This window comes from Schistocerca serialis, chromosome 3 (genome assembly GCF_023864345.2).
Source record: "Schistocerca serialis cubense isolate TAMUIC-IGC-003099 chromosome 3, iqSchSeri2.2, whole genome shotgun sequence".
Lineage (NCBI taxonomy): Eukaryota > Metazoa > Arthropoda > Insecta > Orthoptera > Acrididae > Schistocerca > Schistocerca serialis.
In genome coordinates, this window is record NC_064640.1 from 117,861,833 (window position 1) to 117,881,837 (window position 20,005).

The 20,005-nt window shown below is 37.9% G+C and overlaps 1 protein-coding gene across 6 annotated transcripts in view; it reads right to left on the bottom strand.

The window, feature by feature from the left end:
- LOC126469805 (formin-binding protein 1-like) overlaps nt 1-20,005 on the bottom strand; it is a 364,658-nt gene that overhangs the window by 9,560 nt on the left and 335,093 nt on the right. For 3 of the 6 annotated variants that reach the window (XM_050097065.1, XM_050097063.1, XM_050097069.1), the window contains 2 exons: nt 15,308-15,430; nt 10,591-10,748 (listed from right to left, as the gene is read on the bottom strand). In XM_050097065.1, the coding sequence (XP_049953022.1) occupies nt 10,591-10,748; nt 15,308-15,430 (281 nt within the window). The remainder of the gene's footprint in view (nt 1-10,590; nt 10,749-15,307; nt 15,431-20,005) is intronic. The other 3 variants (XM_050097064.1, XM_050097066.1, XM_050097068.1) reach the window with 3 other exon arrangements.

Genomic DNA, 20,005 nt, shown 5'->3' on the forward strand with positions numbered 1-20,005 from the left:
TATCGGTTATCAGTCCCTCGATTCATAGCAGTGCGAGTTAAAAGGTACAAAATGAGTAAAGAAGAGCTATTAACTCCAGAGGCTGTGACCATGTCATCATGGCTGAAGATCCATGTGGCTGCAGCTCTAGCCAGATAGTTGAAAATGAGTTAAAACTCAGCCCACTAAAAATTGTAGCTGGTCACTGAAGAATACACCAAAAAGAATCGTCATAGTCTTGTGGAACTTTAGAACTAATTAGCTTAAACAGATAGATAAATAAAACACATACATAAAACTTTAAAAATGCATGACAGTGTGGAGAGAGAAAGTAGATTGAGTATGCTCAGGGCACATGCCACAGTGAGAGGTACTCTTCCCACAACCACATCTTACACCGAGAGTGGAAATGGATTGAATTTAGTTGCAAAATCCACTTTCTCTCAGGTAACTACTAACCCATCGTCTGCACATATCTGAGGTAATCAGGTTGACATGTTGATTGCTCCTCTCAGGTCAGCCAGCAGGCCACACATTCTGAGAATATGAGCGATCATGAGATGGCTACCAGAGCTGCATTGAGGAAAGTCCTCTTGATTCAAAAGGATCTCAGATCTAAATATCGCCTCTAATGAGGTCAATTTGAGTGTGACTGTTAAGTTAATCTGGATGCCTATATCAGGTTTAGGTTAAATAAAGTTAATTGTTGGACGTTTTTACTGGTCACCAGATTCTGCCGTGACAGTTTTAGAATGACTTAAAGAAAATCTATGCTCAGCAGCACAGAAATACCCAGATCATGCATACTCATTGGAGGACTTTAACATACAGAGTATAGACTGGGAGTCCATGGATTCATTGCAAGGGGTATAGACAGGCAGTGTTGTGAAGTACTTTTACACATGTTTTCTGAAAACTGCCTTGAGCAGCTAGTTCGACAGCCCATACGCAATGGAAATATTTTTGACCTTGTAGCTAAAACAGGTCTGGTCTTACTGACATTGTCAATATAGAAACAGTGATTATATCAGCTAGTTTGACAACCCACCCCCAATAGAAATATTTTTGACCTTGTAGCAACAAACAGGCCTAACCTTATCAATTGTGTCAGTATAGAGACAGGGATTATACCAGCTAGTTTGACAGCCCATACCCAAAGGAAATATTTTGGGCCTTGCAGCTACAAACAGGTCTGACCCTATTGACTGTGTCAGTATAGAGACAGGGATTAGATATCATAGCACTGTTGGTTACTCGAGCTAATAAAGCAATCAAGAAGGCTAGGAGAGTATTTTTGTTAAAAAGAGCAGACAATTAGTTGCTAGTGTATTGCTTAAACAATGAATGGACCTCACTTAGTTCCAGTTTGATGGAAGTAAATAAGAGCAGAAGTTGTAAATTGCACTATGGAGCGGATTGTAAATTGCACTCTGGAGCAGTATGTGCCAAGTTAGAGGATTAAGGACAGAAAAGAATCACTGTGGCTTAACAACAAAATTCAGAAAATCCTGAGGAACCAAAGAGTCTTACACTTTCGGTACAAAAGAGAATGAGCAAATGATGACAGGCGAAAGTTAGCAAACACTCATGTAGCCATAAAAAGATCAATGTGCGAAGTATGCAACACCTACCACTGTCATACCTTAGCAAAGGTTCTAGCTGAGAACCTAAGAAAATTCTGATCCTATGTAAGATTGCTAAGCAGGTTGAAGGCTTCTATCCAGTCACTTGATCAATCTGATGTGGCGATAGAGGGTAGCAAAAGGTAAGATTAAGTTTTAAATTTCATGTTTAAGGAATTGTTCAAGCAGGAGGATCATACAAACAAACCATCATTTGACCATTGCACAGAGGGCATACCAATAGAAATCCCTGGCACAGAAAAGCAACTGAAAGACCTGAAAACAACAAGTCAACAGGTTTGGGTGGAATCACAATTTGGTTTTACGAAGATTACTCTACAGTGTCAAATCGAAAAATTGAGCTTGTCTTTTTTTCCACATGATATTCTGAAAACTACAGATGAAGGGCAACAGGCATATTCCTCATTCCTAGATTTCCATATAGAATAGCTTTCTGGACATGTCAGTGGCTCGCATACTTCTTAAGCAATAACTAAGTGACAAGTGGTTATCAGAGACAAGGCTATCATCATGAGTGCTCCAGGGAACTGGGGAATCGTGACAGGACTGCTATTTTTCTCTATATACATAAACTGTCTGACAGAGAGGGCGAGCAGCAATTTGTAGCTGTTTGCTGGTGTATGGGAAGGTGTCATCATTTAGTGACTGTAGGAAGATACAAGATGACTTACACAAAATTTCTAATGAGTGTGACGAATGGCAGCAAGCTGTAAATGTAGAAAAAATGTAAGTTCATACAGATGAGTACAAAAACAATCCTGCAATGTTTTAATGCAGGATTAATAGTGAGCAACTTGACACAGTCAGGTTGAATAAATATCTAGGTGTGATGTCGCAAAGCAATATGACATGAAATGAGCATGTAAGGATTGTAGAGGGGGAAGGCGAATGATCTATTTTGGTTCATTGGGAAAGTTTTAGGCAAGGTTCACTGGGAAAATTTTAGGAAAGTTTGGTTCATTTGTGAAGGAGACCACAAACAGAACAGTAGTGGGGACCAATTCTTGAGTACTGCTTGTGTGTTTGGGATCCCAATCAAGTCAGATTAAAGAAAAGAATCAAAGCAATTCAGATTCGAGCTGTTTGATTTGTTACTGGTAGACTCAATCAACATGCAAGTATTGCAGAAATTCTTTGGGAACTCAAATGGCATTGCATGGAAGTAAGGCAATATTCTTTTTCACAAACACTATTGGGAAAATTTAAAGAACTGGCATTGGTAGCTTACTACAGAATTATCCTACTGCTGCCAACAAACATTTCACATAAGGACCATGAACATAAGTTAAGAGGAATTAGGGTTTGTACGGAGGCTTTTAGACAGCCGTTTCTACCTCCCTCCCCTCCCCCCCCCCCTCTCTCTCTCTCTCTCTCTGCAAGTGGAAAAGGAAGGAAAATAACTAGTGGTGGTAGCCCCAAACATGCACCATCCAGTGGGTTGTATTGTATGCATGTAGATGTAATCTGGTGCAGCCAATATGCAGTAGGCACACACAATACGACAGCATCTTTCCGAATGGCCTGCAGAGTGATATACCATGCCTTGGTGACCCTTTGAGTAACCTCAGTTTGTTGAGGGTCATGGTAACTTGATATTAGACATCCCAAGTGTTCAAAATTTGATGGCATAATTGCAATTGTTTGTCCATGCATGGTACGCCAAGTTCAATTTTCTCTCCTATGGTTGCATCTTTAGCCAATTTGTCAATGAACACCCACATGGCTCAGTGTCCAGAAGAATGTTACCGTCATTCAAGAGCTGTCAGTTAATGGGTCTTGGACATTAGCCACCAAAGGGTTTTTGGGGGGTGCACTGAGCTATGTCTTGCATGCAGATCATGGGGTCATTAAAAACCAGGAAGTCTTCTGTGGTGAGATTTAATGCACTGCAGAGCCCTTGATATGGCAACCAATTCTGCAGTGTATACACTGCATGCACTCTGGAGAAAATACTTCTCATGCCTCCTTGCATGTGCAGAAGCAACTGTCTGGCTTTTTGATCCATCTATGTAGACGTATGTTGAATTTGGGTAGACATGAAGAACTGACCAGAATATGCATCTGAGAATGGTGGGATCAGCCCACGTAAGAGGTCCATCCAACCATATGACTGGGTAGATACCATGGGGGAGGGGTAAGGGGGGTTGGCAGAGGGAACTCTATGAACACAGACAAGAGGGGGTAGTTGGAGGTCCTCCCATAGAGCTTCCAATTTTATCCCAGATGATCTACTCATTTTTTGGGCAATTTGTAAACAACCTGAATTGTTGCTTGTGAAACAGAGTTGAGTAAGACTGCTGAGTAGGCATCTAACACAGTGTGACAGCATAGTTCACCAAGAGCTTCTGGCATCTGACCCTCAGTGGCGAGACACCAGCTTCCACCCGGAGGCTGTCTACATGGCTTGTACAGGAGGCTCCAGTTGGCAACTGCACACCACTGCAGTGGACAGGAATCAGCAAGCTCAATACTGATGGTGCTGCCAACCCATAGCCACCACATCCATATTATGCTTTACAGAACCACACAATTGTGCAGTCTGTGCCCCAGGAGGTGCTGCTGATAAGTGGAAGGTTATTAAGATTCCTCATGCAATTTGCCTTGAACCGGCACATATGTGGTAACCATGCTGACTCACAGTCAAATAAAGTGCCTAAAAATTTGGAAGTTTCAATGACTTCAAGTAACTGGTTACCAAGAAAGTTCTAGTCATGAATGTACAGTTCTGTGTTAGTAAAAGTGCATGAAGCAAGTTTTCATGAAAGAAAATTGATATCCACAATTCGGAGTCCAATTACGTACTTTTTGTATGACCCCTGGATGCTGGCACTCTGAGGTGCATAATGCTGCAGAGCTGTAGTACAGGTAAAGGTCGTCCTCACACAGTCATAGTGAGACTATGGGTCCCAATGTAGTCACAATATCGATGGAAAAGAGGGTTACATTCAGAAAAGACCCCTGAGGGACTCCAGTTTCCTGTACGTATTGGTTGCTGAGGGTCAAACCTGTCCAGACCCAGAACACTTTGGGAATAGGGGATTCTGGATAAAAGTAGGTAAAAAGCCTCAAAACCCACACGAGTGCAATGTAGAGAGCATGTAATGGTACCAGTGGTATTTTACACCTTCTGTAGGTCAAAGAACACAGCAACCAGGTGTTGGCAATGTGCAAAAGTGTTACACACTGCAGATTCCAGATGAATCAATTGGTCTGTGGTGGACCAGAATGCCCAAAAGCCCCTTTGAAATTGCAATATACGTCCTCTGGCTTCCAGACATCAACACTGTTGTAGGCTAATTATTCTTTAGAATAGTTTACACAGCTCATTTGTTAGACAGACTTGGTGGTAATTACTCAGAATTTGAAGCTCACTTCCCAGTTTCAGGACAGGAATAATAATACCCTCCTGCCAGTGGGAGGGATACTCCTGTTACCACCAAACATGATTTAAAAACTCAATGATGTTTTTACACAGGATGTGTTTTATGTTGTTACTAAAAAGTTTATGCATTTGATTATGAATTCTATCAGGTGCGGGGGCTGTCTCGAAAATCTGCTGAAAAGCTGCAACACTTCTATTAACTAAATGGAGCACTGTATAATTCAGACCCTTTTGCTTGGAAGGATACAGAATTTTCCCTTGCCAAGCAACTCCAGGTCAAGAAATTAGGATAGTAGTTGCTGTATGCAGGCATTAGCAAAGTGTGCTGCAAAAGATTCAGTAATGACTACAGGATCAGTACAGATGCTGGCATTGAGGGAGATGCTAGGAACTACTGTGGACCGTGGGTGGTTGCAAATTAGGCACAGTTTACTCCATCCTTAAGCTTATGGGGTGTGCAGTCTCACAGATGACACACATTGTCCCCAACACTCCTGCATTCTCTCCTTTATTAAAAACCGTACCTTTGTGTGAAGTCTCTTGAATGCTATGAAATGTTCCGTAGAGAGAAGGCACTTGTGTCGCTGAAGTGATCTGCAATGCTCTCTGATAGCTGCAGGTATTTCTTCAGATCACTGGGGCACGGTGTCCATCAGGCAGAGCCTGAAGAACAGGTTATTGTTGCTTCTGCAGTGTGTATAATTGTATCAAAATATCTTCTACCACTCCTTCGATATCCTCCTCTTGACTGGTTTCAAAAGTTGCTTTGGAGGTGAAAGCTCAAAAGGTGGCTTACTGAAGTGACAAACGTGGTGCATGTTTCATTGTTCAATGGGTCAAGAAAGATAGTGAGATAGGAAAGTGTTCACTGTTGCAGATGTCATGATGGTCAGACCAACCGATTAAGAGTGAGACGCTCAGGCTGCAGACTGTAATATCAATGTCCGCGTACGTTCCATAGCCTGTACTGAAATGCATTGCACCTCTACATCTGCATACATACACTGCAAGCCACCGTACGGTATATGGTGGAGGGTACATTTTACAACTAGTCATTTCTCTCCCCGTTTCATTCGCAAATGCTGAGTGGGGTGGCACAGTCGTTAGCACACTGGACTCTCATTCAGAAGGACGACTGCTCAAACACATGTCTGGCCATCCTGATTTACGTTTTCCATGATTTCCCTAAATTTCTTCAGGCAAATTCCAGAATGGTTCCCCCATGGGACCAATGACCTCGCTGTTAGGTCCCCTTCCCAAATCAACCAACCAATCCCTCGCAAACAGAGTGAGGGAACAACAACTGTACAAAACTCCTTTTAGTTGCCTCTTACAACAGGCACGGAATAACTGCAGGTCTATTCTAACCTCTCATATCACATGTTGTGTTCTTCCACTTCTCCAGACCAAATATTGATCACTGAGCCTTTGGTGGTGGTGGTGGTGGTGGTGGTGGTGGTGGCGGCGGCGGCGGCGGCGGCTGGTGGAAAGGGTGTGGCGACATTCGGGATTCAGATGTAGTTGAATGTAGGTTGAAGCAGAATACTAGCTCAAAGAAAAAAGACAGGTCGGAATTTAAACCAGAATAGGAAAACAAGAATTCTGCTTATAGGTAGCAGTCATGGGAGGGGTGTGGGTAAACAGCTCCAGGAGAAATTAGGGACGGAGTAACAGGTCACAAGTTTTGTGAAACCAAGTGCTAGCCTTAGCCAGGTGACAAAACTTAGGTCAGCTATGCAAGGACTATGAGAAGGAAGATCAGGTAATTATAGTTGGGGGAGCAGGAAACAACCTGGCTATGAATCCAAGATATAGTATTAGGAGTGGCCTGGATAAAATAGGAGCAGAAACTGGGCACACGAATGTGTGGTTTGTGGAGGTCTTACAGTGCCATGATCAGCCCTGGGTAAGCATTGCTGTAAGGCGTGTTAACACTGAGCTGAACGGGATGCTCCAGACACCGGCAAAGTCTCACATGAGTGTTGTTCCAGTTGATGCTATTGGTAGGTGGGATTACGCTACACATGGCCTGCACCTTAATACGAATGGGAAAGATAAGTTAGCTTCTCTATTAGCAGATACTGTAAGGGGGGGGGGGGGTCACAATCACACAAGGGGTTATCCCTGTGGTTGTTGGGACCAGGCAGACAGCCAAATTCCAGACAGACAACAACCAAGGAAAATAGAAGAAAAGAAACTTCATGCACAGCGAATAGGGATAAAGCTAAGGGTGGTATCAACTTACTTCACCAAAATATCAGGAGAATAAAAATAAAGTAGATGAGCTGATAATGTGTTTAGATGATCTCACAAATAAGAATGAGGTTGATATACTTTGTCTGTCTGAGCACCATGCAACTGTGGGGATGGAAAAAAAATCAGTATAAATGGGTATAATATAGCATCTTACACTTGTAGATCTAGTATGGATAAAGGAGGAGTTGCCATTTTCATAAAACTAGTGTATAAATACAGAACTGTTGAAGTAACCAAAATTTGTGTTGATCAGCACTTTGAGGTTTGTGCATGTGAACTTCAGCTAGATAATGTTGTGTTGATATTAGCAACAGTATACAGGTCTCCACTAGGAGATTGGGAGTTATCCATAAAGAAGTCTGACTCCCTATTATGCTGTCTGTCGGACAAAAAAGCAGAAGTTATTGATCTCTGGTGATTTCAATGTTAACTTTCTAAGCAATTCTGATAGGAAAAGTGAACTAGAAGTGTTGTTAACAACACATAACTTAGAATCAGTGATCAATTTCCCTACACATATAGCTCACGGCACTAGTACTCTAATAGATAATGTACTTGCAGTAAGAGGATGTAGAACAAACACATGCTTTCACTGTGGTAAATGGATTATCTGACCATGAAGCACAACTGATTAACTTACAAAACCTAACAGAGTGTACACTTGAGAAACCATTAAGTAAAAGTGTGAGGGTGCTCAACCCAGTATGTATAGACCACTTCAGAGAAAGTTGAGGAAATGTAAACTGAGAAGGTATATATAATGAGTCAAATGCTAATGATAAATGCAGCATATTTCTTGATGAATTTATATCCCTTTTTGAACATTGTTTTCCAAAGGAAATTACTAAATGTAACACCACAACCTTTTCAAAGAAACCTTGGATTACTACAAGTATTAAAGTGTCTTCAGAAAGAAGAAGAAAACTGTATGAGGCAGCAAGAACCAGTAAAGATCCAGAAGTAATTTTACACTATAAAATTATTGTAACATACTGAGAAAAGTTGTAAGGAAATCAAGAAATATGTATGTTAGAGAAGAAATTAACAACTCCAGCAATGAAATCAAACCACTATGGAATGTTGTTAGAAGGGAGACAGAAAAAGTAACCACTGGGGTAGGTAGTATTACTGTTAAAGAGAACGAGACCATCTTAACCCACAGTACACAGGTAGCCAATGTATTTAGCAATCACTTTTTAAGTGTAGGAGAAAAAATTGGTGAGAATAGTTCAAAAGAAAAATTTTTGAAAAATTTTTGTCAGATGAAGTTTCATCTAACAATCTCTCATGAAACAAGGAAAATTATTAAATCTTTGAAAAATAAATGTTCTGTTGGAGTAGATGACATCTCTAACAAGTTATTAAAACAATGTGGAGCAATTACAGCTGATGTTTTGAGTCACATATGTAATGCATCACTGACTCAGGATTTTTTCCAGACAGGTTAAAATATGCCATTGTCAGGCCTCTCTACAAAAAGGGGGAAACCACAAATGTCAATAATTACCGGCCAGTATCCTTGCTTAAAGCATTTTCAAAAATCTTTGAGAAAGTAATGTACTCAAGAGTGGTTAGCCATCTCAACAGTAATGGGATACTTAGTAAATCACAGTTCGGATTTCAGAAATGCTGTTCCACTGAGACAGCAATATACCATTTCACTGTCCACATAATAGATTCTTAAATCATATCTACAGAACAGGAAGCACAAAGTCTCTTTATATGCTTCAAGTGATTCAATGGAGATTCCCACTTCATCTAACTGGGGTGAAATTACATTAGCTGTTCCACAAGGTTCGATCATGGGTCCCCCTCTTGTTCTTGATATATGTGAATGATCTCCCTTCTTATGTGAAACAAGATGCTGAACTGACACTGGTTGCTGATGATACAAGCATAATTATTAGTCCAGTAAAAGAAAGTCCGATAGAAAATGATACAAATAAGGTCTTTGGAAAAGTTATTAATTGGTTTTCTGCGAATGGGCTTGCTCTGAACTTTGAAAAAACACAGTACATCCAATTTTCTGCTACAAAAAGTATAATTCCTTCAATAAACATAACGCATCAAAAAAAGTCAGTAGCCAGGGTAGAGCATACTAAGTTTTTGGGTGTACGTACAGATGAGAATCTTAATTAGAAAATTCATATTTTGGATCTCCTAAAGCGACTAGGTTCAGTAACTTTTGCAATCAGAATAATTGCCAATTTTGAGGATGTAGAAATTAGTAAGCTAACATACTTTGCATACTTCCACTCTCTGATGTCATACGGAATAATATTCTGGGGCAACTCAACACTTACGCAAAAGTTACATTTTTATTTTGCCGAAGTACAACTTCTAATAGTTTTTTTGTTTCAAATGGATCTACAGTCATTCCTTTGAAAGATGTTAGAAATTTATGCTCATAGAGTGAGAAATAAGTTTGAAAATATGTTACATGATACAGAATAACACTGCAAAGCAAGTGACAATGGCAGCAATGTCGTGAATTACAAAACATTTAGATAGCCATATTATGCCATTAATGTGGCTTAAACAATAGATAAACTTATTTAAAATGATGCCTAGAGCTGTAATTGAACTGCTGAAAATAATGATTTGATTGTTTTCAAATATATTCGTTAATAACAATGTTTTCTTTGATAAAAAAAATAATGAATGAGTAATAGTTGCATAATCGTATGCACAATGACAAACAAACTTTGATCTTAGATCAACTGTCACCCCAGCACTAATAAAAATCAAGCAGACAATAAAATTTCTGTGGTTCCCATGCTGCACCTGACTTCCAAATATTTTCTTTGTCAACTGCACAACGAATTTATCCCAGTCACAACCAGTATGGTGTCATGACTGAAAAATGTTTTGCTGGCATTGGCCTCCTAGTAGGCTTCAGAATTTCTCATTTACCATGATAGCTTGGTATTGAACAGCTTCTTCCAAGTCTTTACGTGTTTTTGTCATACTGATCCACATAAAAAGCTTGTTTCTTAAAACTTTAACAAAACTCCCAATGCATTTGAAACAGACATAACAATGAAAAGTAGCCTCAGTCTCAAGAAAATAATGACACAAATGGCTATCGTTGTGACATCATATGACCTACTTCAATTTAAGTTTGTCACTAGATGCTGCTGCTAGTGCACAGTTATTCATTTCAAATGCTAGGCTACACATTACTTCAAGCAGCAAAGGGGGTTCTTAAAATAGTTTCAATGTTATTTTGTGAACAATGCTCTTTTAGCAGTAACACATCTCTTCTTTCTACAAATATAGATTTTTAACCTACACTACAATATTAACATTGACTGAAGAGATAATACAAACCTTCAAAAGGATAAAGAGCTCTACATACTCCCAGAGCAGGCAGCAAGTCTCCATCACAGTAATCCCCAGGGGCAGGATCGTTATCTCCGTGCTCATTGTCAGAGTCAGGCAAACTCGTGTGAGAGGTCCCAAGTCCAGACTCAGGGCTGTTTGAGGAGCTAAATGTTGGTTAAACAATGACGAATAATGCCATAAGTCAGAAGTTAAGCTATTTACAGTTCTAAGGGAATAGAGAATCTTCAGTGTTACTACTTAAATGGAGCACCTCATGGAACAAAAAGCTATATTTTTCAATGTTCTGAATGCTAAACTTCCACCACTGTATGTTGATGAAACCTCAATGACCGAAAAGAGAGCTGTCTTCCACAATGATTGTTTAGAATTACATGCAAGTTGAATAATGCTGCACTATACAACACAGAAAGAGTTTTTTACAACAGTCCTGCACACTAAACATTACTCACTACAGAATAATGTACACAGGCATAGAAACTTACTGATACTGTACGGATAAAGCAAAAATCTGAAAAAAGCCTTAAATGAGGCAGAGTAAGAATGAGCTACAGTTGCAAGCTAAGATCTGCTATAAAGCTGAACTGGTAAAGCATAAAACACACACACACACACACACACACACACACACACACACACACACACACACACACACAAAGGCAGCTCCAAACATCTGCCAGGCTGGATACTTACTCTCAATCAATTGAAGACGAAAAAAGTCAACCTTCCAAAGTAGCTACTAGTACAGTAAATTTTATTGTTACAGATGAAAAAGGAAAATTAAGAGTTCAGTCTTTTACTGACAGTCTGTTCATTATAAACATGGAGTGCTAACTCAGCTGAGCAAGGATTTGAAAGGAAATTTGTTGAAGGCTGTCTGAAGAAAGTCTAGTGGTATGTGCCTGAAGTAATTTAAAGAAACCATAATAAATCAGGATGACCTAATAGATACCTGAACTCTGCTTCTGTCAAATATGTGTCCTGTGTCTTAACAACCATATCAGGCTGCTCAGTTTCACAGCACAGAATTTACTCACATAGATTCTGTTACTACATGCAAATGGCCAATGATAATTGTAGCAGTGTGGGGAAAAATATAATTAACTGCCGAAACCATTAAGTATGTTTAATAAACAATTTAAAAAGTAAAGATAAACAATGTTAATTATCCATCAAATAGAAATGAATGCCATACATGACAATGAGGTTGTGCCTCTAAACAGTGGGATGATACTAGCAAAACGACAACAGTAATGTACAATTGTATCTGATAATACACCCAAGAACACAAGACGAAACATGAAAAAAAAGGTAGAAAACTGCAATAATAGTAATGTAATCTGTGGATATGGAGAAGAGGCAAACTGCATAACTACTTCATGCAGAATAGATGGTTGTGGCAAGGAACTGAAGATGATCCTTTCATTACAGGTGATCTGTTCACAAATTCTGTAAGTTATTAGAATTACTTCCCCAAAACTTACAGAGGATATCGTCATCCTAACATTACGTACTGTATTTCAATACATCTCAGTGCTGAAATGACAGTAAAGAAGATGCAGCAATTATGATGTTCGGAGTAAGTATTTAACCATTTCTGCTGCTTTAAAAGATTATCCATAACCTATGTTCCAAACTGATTGTTGAACATGCACAGTGCAAGATATTAACAAATTCTTCACTAACATGCATGATTTTAGAACTGTGGTAGCAGCTTGTGACTAGGTGATTAATCCTTTTAAACACTGTCACACATTTTACACCCTCTAATATTTTGTAACAGTCTCATGGTTTCAACAGTTTTAGTCACCAGTATTATTGTTCCTCTTTGGCTCTATCTAAATGTCCACAATTAGTCCACTGAACACACTTTTTGTGGTGTTTAAAACAGCATGACAACTGAAACTTCACAAAGCATTACAACTTGTGTCAGGCCACCAGGATGTGAGCCCACTACATTTGCCTTTTTTAGGTAATTGATCTACTGACTGGCTGTCCATAAATGACTGATGACCTGCCCTCACTCCTTTACTTTTCTCCTAACTTCCAAACTTCACAGAAGTTCTCCTCCACACCTGGCAGGACTAGCACTCTTAGACGAAAGGATACTGCAGAGAACAGTTTTAGTTATGGCCTGAGTGACTGTTTCTAGAATGAATTTTCACCCTGATTTCAAACTTCTTGGTACAGTAAAACTGTGTGCTGGACTGATAACTGTTAAGTAAAGGATCCTGCTATCAATCAGATCAAGATCACAGCTTAAACGATCCTTCGACTTAGTATCTGCAATATTCTGTGACAAGATTGGTGCAAATTTTGTGACTCCACGTAATTTCATAAAAAAGGTAAAATTTCTGCAAATTATTTTGATTTGTTTATTTTAAACTTGTTTGTTCCCAGCACTACTTAAATACCCAACACACATCATCAGCAGTATTAAAAGATTACCTAGTGACTCTATTGACACCATACACTGCCACTATAACAGCATGCACCACCACCACCACCACGACCACCACCACCACCAGAAACAACAGTAAAAAAAATTGCAATAATGAAACTGGGAAAGGTAAGCAGTTTCTAAGGTCAGCAACTCAACAAAATTTACATAATAACAGTAAAATTCAACATATAGTTAAGTAAACAATATGAAACTTTCAAATATGAATAAGAAAAAAGACCAAAAGCCATACTCATTACATGGTCATGGTACATCAGTATACACCACTGAGACTTTTCAAATCTCTTTGCTCTTTCCTTCTGAATTAAAGAGGATGAAGCAAGATAATGCAAGTTAGTAAAGGAAAGGCTACCCTGAACTGTTGGATCAGCACATCAACTAGTAGCAGTAAATGGAATGGCAGAAGTCTGAGAACAAAGGAAATTTTGGAATACCAGCATAATAAGAGATATGTGAGGTCATGTATCACCTTAAATTATTTAGGGAAATCACAACTACTTATAGCTGCATGGACAGAGAGGGATTTTAGCCCTATCTATCTTGAGTCCAGTGTCTGTAACCACTGTGTCCCCACTCGTCGTAGATCAGAAAATAGAAGATTAGTAAAAATAATTGGCCACATCAGGAGTAAAACTTTGAAATGTTATACTATGATAGTAAAGCTCAAAATTCCACAAACAATTACACCAGTGATAAAAATAACAGCAACAAAATGATTGTGACCATCATAAATTATAGAAATCACAAGAGATTGGGATGGAAATGAGAAGGGAGGGATCTGAGCCAAGATTTAGAGTCAGCTGGAAGAATAACAGTAATGTGAGTAACTGCCACAGAAATAAAATACTAAAATAACAACTTAAGAAGTATCAAAAGAGAACAAAATTTCTGAAGAAATACAAGTGTGATAATTTGATAATGATCATAAGAAAAAAGGAGGGGTTCTAAGGGATTACTGACGTCAAGAAAATGTAAAAGTATGTATTGTAAATCGAGTATGATTTGTAATAACTTCAGTCTGTGGTGATATGAAGTACTTCTGATCATAAAGGCATGTACATTACCCCACTACATTACCCTTATTTTATAATACAACCTCCTTTAGTGTGTGTCTTTTCCACTACACATGATCCTGCCCTATAAAGTGATGCTCCTCACTTTAACTCAACTCACTGATCCCCCAGTGTTTCTCCCCCCATCCACCTCCACCCTCAACTTCTAACTTTCATCTAGGCTCTGTATTACAAATCTCTGACACCTCACACCCTTCATAGGTGCAACCCCCTACATATTTACTGTTCTACCACTCCATTATTATGTAATCTGCTCCTCTTTTCATTCCCCTCCATCTCTCATCTTCTCTTCTTCATATTTCTGCCTAATTTATGCGTGAAGTTATTTAAACTTTCTCATTTTTCCAGCTCTCTCTCTCTCTCTGCAATCCTTGTATGCCTTTAGTATATCTTCTTTGATCCCTCCATAAAATTCCCATTAACTTTCATCTACAAAATGTAACATTAGTAATTTCTTACCAGCACTAACAGCAAATACCTTTGTCATGTTCCATGTGTTAAGTGCTCAGTTGTTGGAAGTAAGGGGGAAGGAGGGCTGTCCCCAGAAGTTTTACTGTTGCCATATAGCTTTAGCCTGTGCTCTCCTCCTGCAACCCCCCCCACCCCCCACCCCCCCCACTGCTCCCCCCACCCTCTACTCACCCACCTCCAACATTGCACATTTCTTCTCTCCAACTGACATTTTCAAACAATGACTCTGTGGTTCTAACAGAGCATTACTGTTATAAGTATGTGTAAGGCATACTACAAAGATCTCAATTCTCACATCGCTGAGTACAGCTTTTGTGCCTGCTATTATTCACATTTGATATTTTCACTTTTGCTACTTTGATTTTACTACATCAGTAAAACTAGAACTTACATGTATTTTGTTAATGTAAGTGCACAATTAAAACAACAAAATCTGTGGCCCAAACAATTATGTTTTAGTTATTGCACCCCAAAACAAAATTATATCTCACTACAAATTTGATAAACTATGAAAACAACAGCATTCACATACATAATAAATGCTGTGTACTCCTCAAAGGAAAAGAACTCCACACACTGTAGATGTGTGTGGTCAAGTATTTTGTAGTAATAGCATGCCATTGTGTAATACTAGAGGAGTACTTTATGCAACTAAACAATAAGGCTTTACTTCAAATTTTAAAAAGACCAAGTCACGCACCCATGGGATGGCAGTGGCGTTCCAGGAGCTGAGTGTTTGTGGTTTAGAGTAGGGTTGGAAACACTTGAGTCGGATGCTGACCGACTCAGAGAATCCTCTTCTCCCCCTGAGCCGCCACTATTTCTGCGTATAGGACATGCCAACTTCATCAGTTTCATATGAAGACTATTACGCATTGCAGCTATCACTAACATTAACCGTTTCATGTAGAAATAGTAGAGACTCCAAAATCTGACCTGCACGGATATTGTAGTTTCGGGGAGCATTAAGAAACTTATTAAGTAACTCGGACTAAAAATGCAGCAAGAATATAACAACAGGAAATATGTTACGGATATCTATGTGGTGAAAAATATGAACTATTTATACATATCCATGAAGAAGTAAACTTATGCAAGTTATATTCATTAACACAAGTCCCTACACATAATTCCACTATAACAAAGCTTTTTCACTTTCTATCACTGTTAACAGCATTATCACGTATACTGCAAAGTCTAATTAACATTTTTACTACAAAAACATTGGCATACCAGAAATCATAAATATAATAAGCACGATGTTTATATGACTGAAAAAGGAATAAATATTTTAACAAAAGATAAAGGCTTCCTTAGAAAGGAAAACCCCATTAAGCTTCAATTAAACAATGAACAAGCATTATTTATGATGCAGTTTGTGAGATTATAAGAAATGCTTACATGCAAAGCAGCTTACACATATTTCAGCATGTTAACTGATGCTGCTGAAAAGTTCATAGCCAGAGTTATACGAGATTATCCGTTGCTTGAAATGTTCTGTGTTAGTATACACAAATATGTAGTACATAGCACATTCTCTTAAACAGCAAATCATACTGGACAGATTAAATTTAACACCACTAGAGGAAAATTCTGGACTCTGCAATCCTGACAGTGCGAAAGCATGAGAGTCATCAGTTTTCCAATAAATCAGTCATATTATGTGATGCTAATCATAAGCTTTTAAATATGACAGTATTTTTGTCCTGAGAACCACAGAAGCATCAAATAGGTTGTCATAGTTTTGGAACTATTACCCAGTATCCCCTCATATCTGTGTTTCTTTTGTTGTTACTAAAATGAAACAAGACTTGGGGGACCCAGATTCCTTTTGTAGCCTGTGTAATTTATAGAATTTAACAACTTTGTGGTTAACAGCTTAAAATCCTTTCTGTGTACACTTTTGCTGTATTGGTTATACCTCTGAACATTATTTGTTCACAATATGAAAATTCCATCAACTTTCATTGATAATTCAACTCATGCATTAAATTTAATAATAATAATAATAATAATAATAATAATAATAATATCATCATTATTATTATCAAAATACTAATAATAATAATGCAGACGTACACATTTCAGCCATCTTCAGAGTGAGTCAACAGACTGAAGCTATAGTACTTGCCACAGTATTCATTCCGTCATTCAAATAAACCACAGATATGAAAGTGCCAGAGAAGCTGACTGGTGGCAAAGAGTGTGTACATTACAGAAAGTGCTGAATTCCAAGATTTGTCTAGGTGAAAGATGCAGCTGAAATTCTTTTGCTGGAGAATTTAATTAACAAGGGTAGCAGTTTCAACCTGGACAAATCATGGAATGTTGTGCTTTCTTTAACATGCATACTCTTTATTGCTGATCAAATCCTCTGCAAAAAGTGTTTAAAGGAAAGAACAAATAGTAGGAAGTGCTGTGGCTTTAGCCTGTTGTATCACTTTGAACATGGCCAGAAGAAGAAGAAGAAGAAGAAAAATAAGAAGACGAGATGCATCCTTAAATCTGAAACTGTCTTAACAAGGTATGATGAATTATTTCAGTCGCATGGATCAACTGAACTTCATCTCTAATAAAATGAAACTATGGATTGAAATATTGTTTGCTGATTTGCTGCTTCAGAATGGTAGGGCCACAAGTGTACAATATGGAGGAAAATTTCACAAATTTTTATATTTTCCATCTCAGTTGCAAGAATATACTATTTCTGACAGCTGTTACTGGTTTTGGACTGAATTGTCCTTTCTCAAACCACATTATTAGTTACACAAAAGGCATGAACTGCTTCATACAAGAATGTCAAACTGTGAGCAACAAATATGATCACTGATATGGCAGCCCACGTATCTGTGAAACAGTAGATAGTGTAATTACTTACGGTTGATAACAAGATGTGTGGTTTAAGAATGGGTGAGTCAGCCCAAAACCAGTAACCACTGTAGCAAGAAATTATATATTCAAGCAACTGAGATGACCAAAATAAAAATTTATCAAATTTTCCTCAGAAATACAACTGTATATCATAACAATTTGTTTGACTGGCAGAAGTGTGTCCATAATAAGTCCTCACAAACTTAGGCAACAATAAATGTCAAATCAGACTAACTGTGCCACAGAAGAGCTTGTCATCCATGAATCTCAGGATGTGCAATTTATTATTTCTCTTGGTATGTGTCACCACCTCTGATTTAAATACATGCTATCGTGGAAGAACATTCAACACAAGGGAACGTGCTATTCCTGTAGCTCTTTTCTCTAAGATAACCACCTATCAGAAAAAAAACATTTAAATTATTTCATACATACAAGCAGGTTTCCATATCAATTGACATCTCAGCTTTGTATGTGTCACTGTAACTGGACCAATTGCATCATATAATTTTACAATAGCAAAGAGCAAGAAAGTGGTTCTTTCAAATGACATCTCACACCCACACATACAAACTACATCAGATAAACTTTGGTAAAGAGAGCACACCATGATCTTTACTCTGCTGGCTTCTTGTAGTTGTCTTACATCCCATTACAGCAGACATGACACTTTTAACAAGCACTGAAGCCCTTTGAAAGCAAGCTGACCAGTACCTCCATACTGCCAACACTTCTGTTACAGTACACTAAGGTTACACAACAATGAAATTTGTTCATTATATTTTTCTGACATCAATTGTCTTCCTGAGGTAAACTGGCCACTAATTTAAAACCTTATCATATGAATCACAATATGTTATTAACCAAAATGCCTGTATCTTGTACACATATAAAATCTTGTCTTCCTTTCAATGCAAACAAGGGAAATTCCAGCAATGGTTGTACAAGTTTGAAACAGTTGATTTAATCGCAGTGTGATCATCTTCAGTGCAATACTAAGTCCACTGGACTCATATAATCACATACAAAATATGACTTCAAACATAAGTGTTCACAGTGAAGAACATGCCAACTAGCAGGTAAGATTCAAACCCCATATGTACACTTTCAATGTATACTGAACAACATGAAGAAATATAGATTGCAGCAAGAAAAAGGCATTTCAGTTTATAAAATGAATATTTATACAGCTTTATATGCAGCCTTTCAAAATTCTGTCATAACCGATGAAAAGCCACAAAGTTAACTTAAAATTATGTACCCAGCCATCTAACAGAATAATGAAAGCTGGCACATAAACATAAAAATGTTAACACTAACAGTTTTGATGAAAAAGTTGGTTACAAATGATTCAAAATATCTAAAAATTATTGATGGGTCAGTAGTAAACAAATCTACCAGAAAAATCTCTCCCCAGCTAACATCTATGGCTGTGTATTTTAAATGGCTTTTTAGATACAAGGCAAACATGAATTTTTTACCATTGAACAAATAGGAAACTGTAGGGTCTGGAAATAGTATGAGGCTGACTTTCAACAGTAAGTTACACGTGTCATCCTTCGCTGAGAGATCGTGCAATGAATGTGGTAAATTGTCAGAAGAGAATACATGTTCCAAGTTTCCTGCACACACATATATGTTACTTTAACTGTATGTTTATTTCAGAATGTCAAAAAGAAGGCAGCACAAGTAAACAATGATTTTTTACCATACATAACCAAAAGCTAGAAATGGAAATGACTTTCTAAAGAAATAATTGACTCTCCAACCATTTTCACTAATACCTGTGAATCTAGTTGTGTATCATCCACACCCATATTCAAAGAATTCACCCACAAGAACTGCTTGAAATTCTCTGTAGTGTGTATTTGCTGGTAACAAACGGATTGGACTTTCAGTCTCTGAATTATTAATCAGTGTAATTATGGACATATACCAATATCCATAAACATGTTCTTTGTATCAGAAAATTGAATAACAAACAACCCTGAGGCCAGAAACTGTTTACAATAACCCCTTTCTCATTTTCAAAACAAAAGGAAACATAATTGATATCTGAATTAGGCTCTCAGATACACAAGCATATAAAAACAATCCAAAACTAGAAATTCACAAATTTTCATTTACATAAGGACAGTACTGTACCAGCTTTCAAGGAAGAGATAATTCATTAAACAAAATACAGAATTACACAACCACAAGCATTTTATTCCTACATGGCCTTGATCACTTTATACTGCTATGAAGCTATACAAAATTCCATAAATTGCACACACACAAATGCAACAAAATCTTATTTTTGTTATACTGTGCTACCATTATTGAAGCCATCAGACAGGGACACATGCCAGAGAAATGTCTCATGAAATTAATATTGTTTATCAACCACATTCACAAATAGTAACATGTAACATTGAAAATATTAACTTCAGCTAAGAGCAATAAAATATTTGGTGAACCCACATTCAAAGCCCAGTTTAAAGAGGCATAATAATACAATAAACACTTAATAATAATGATACTGAAT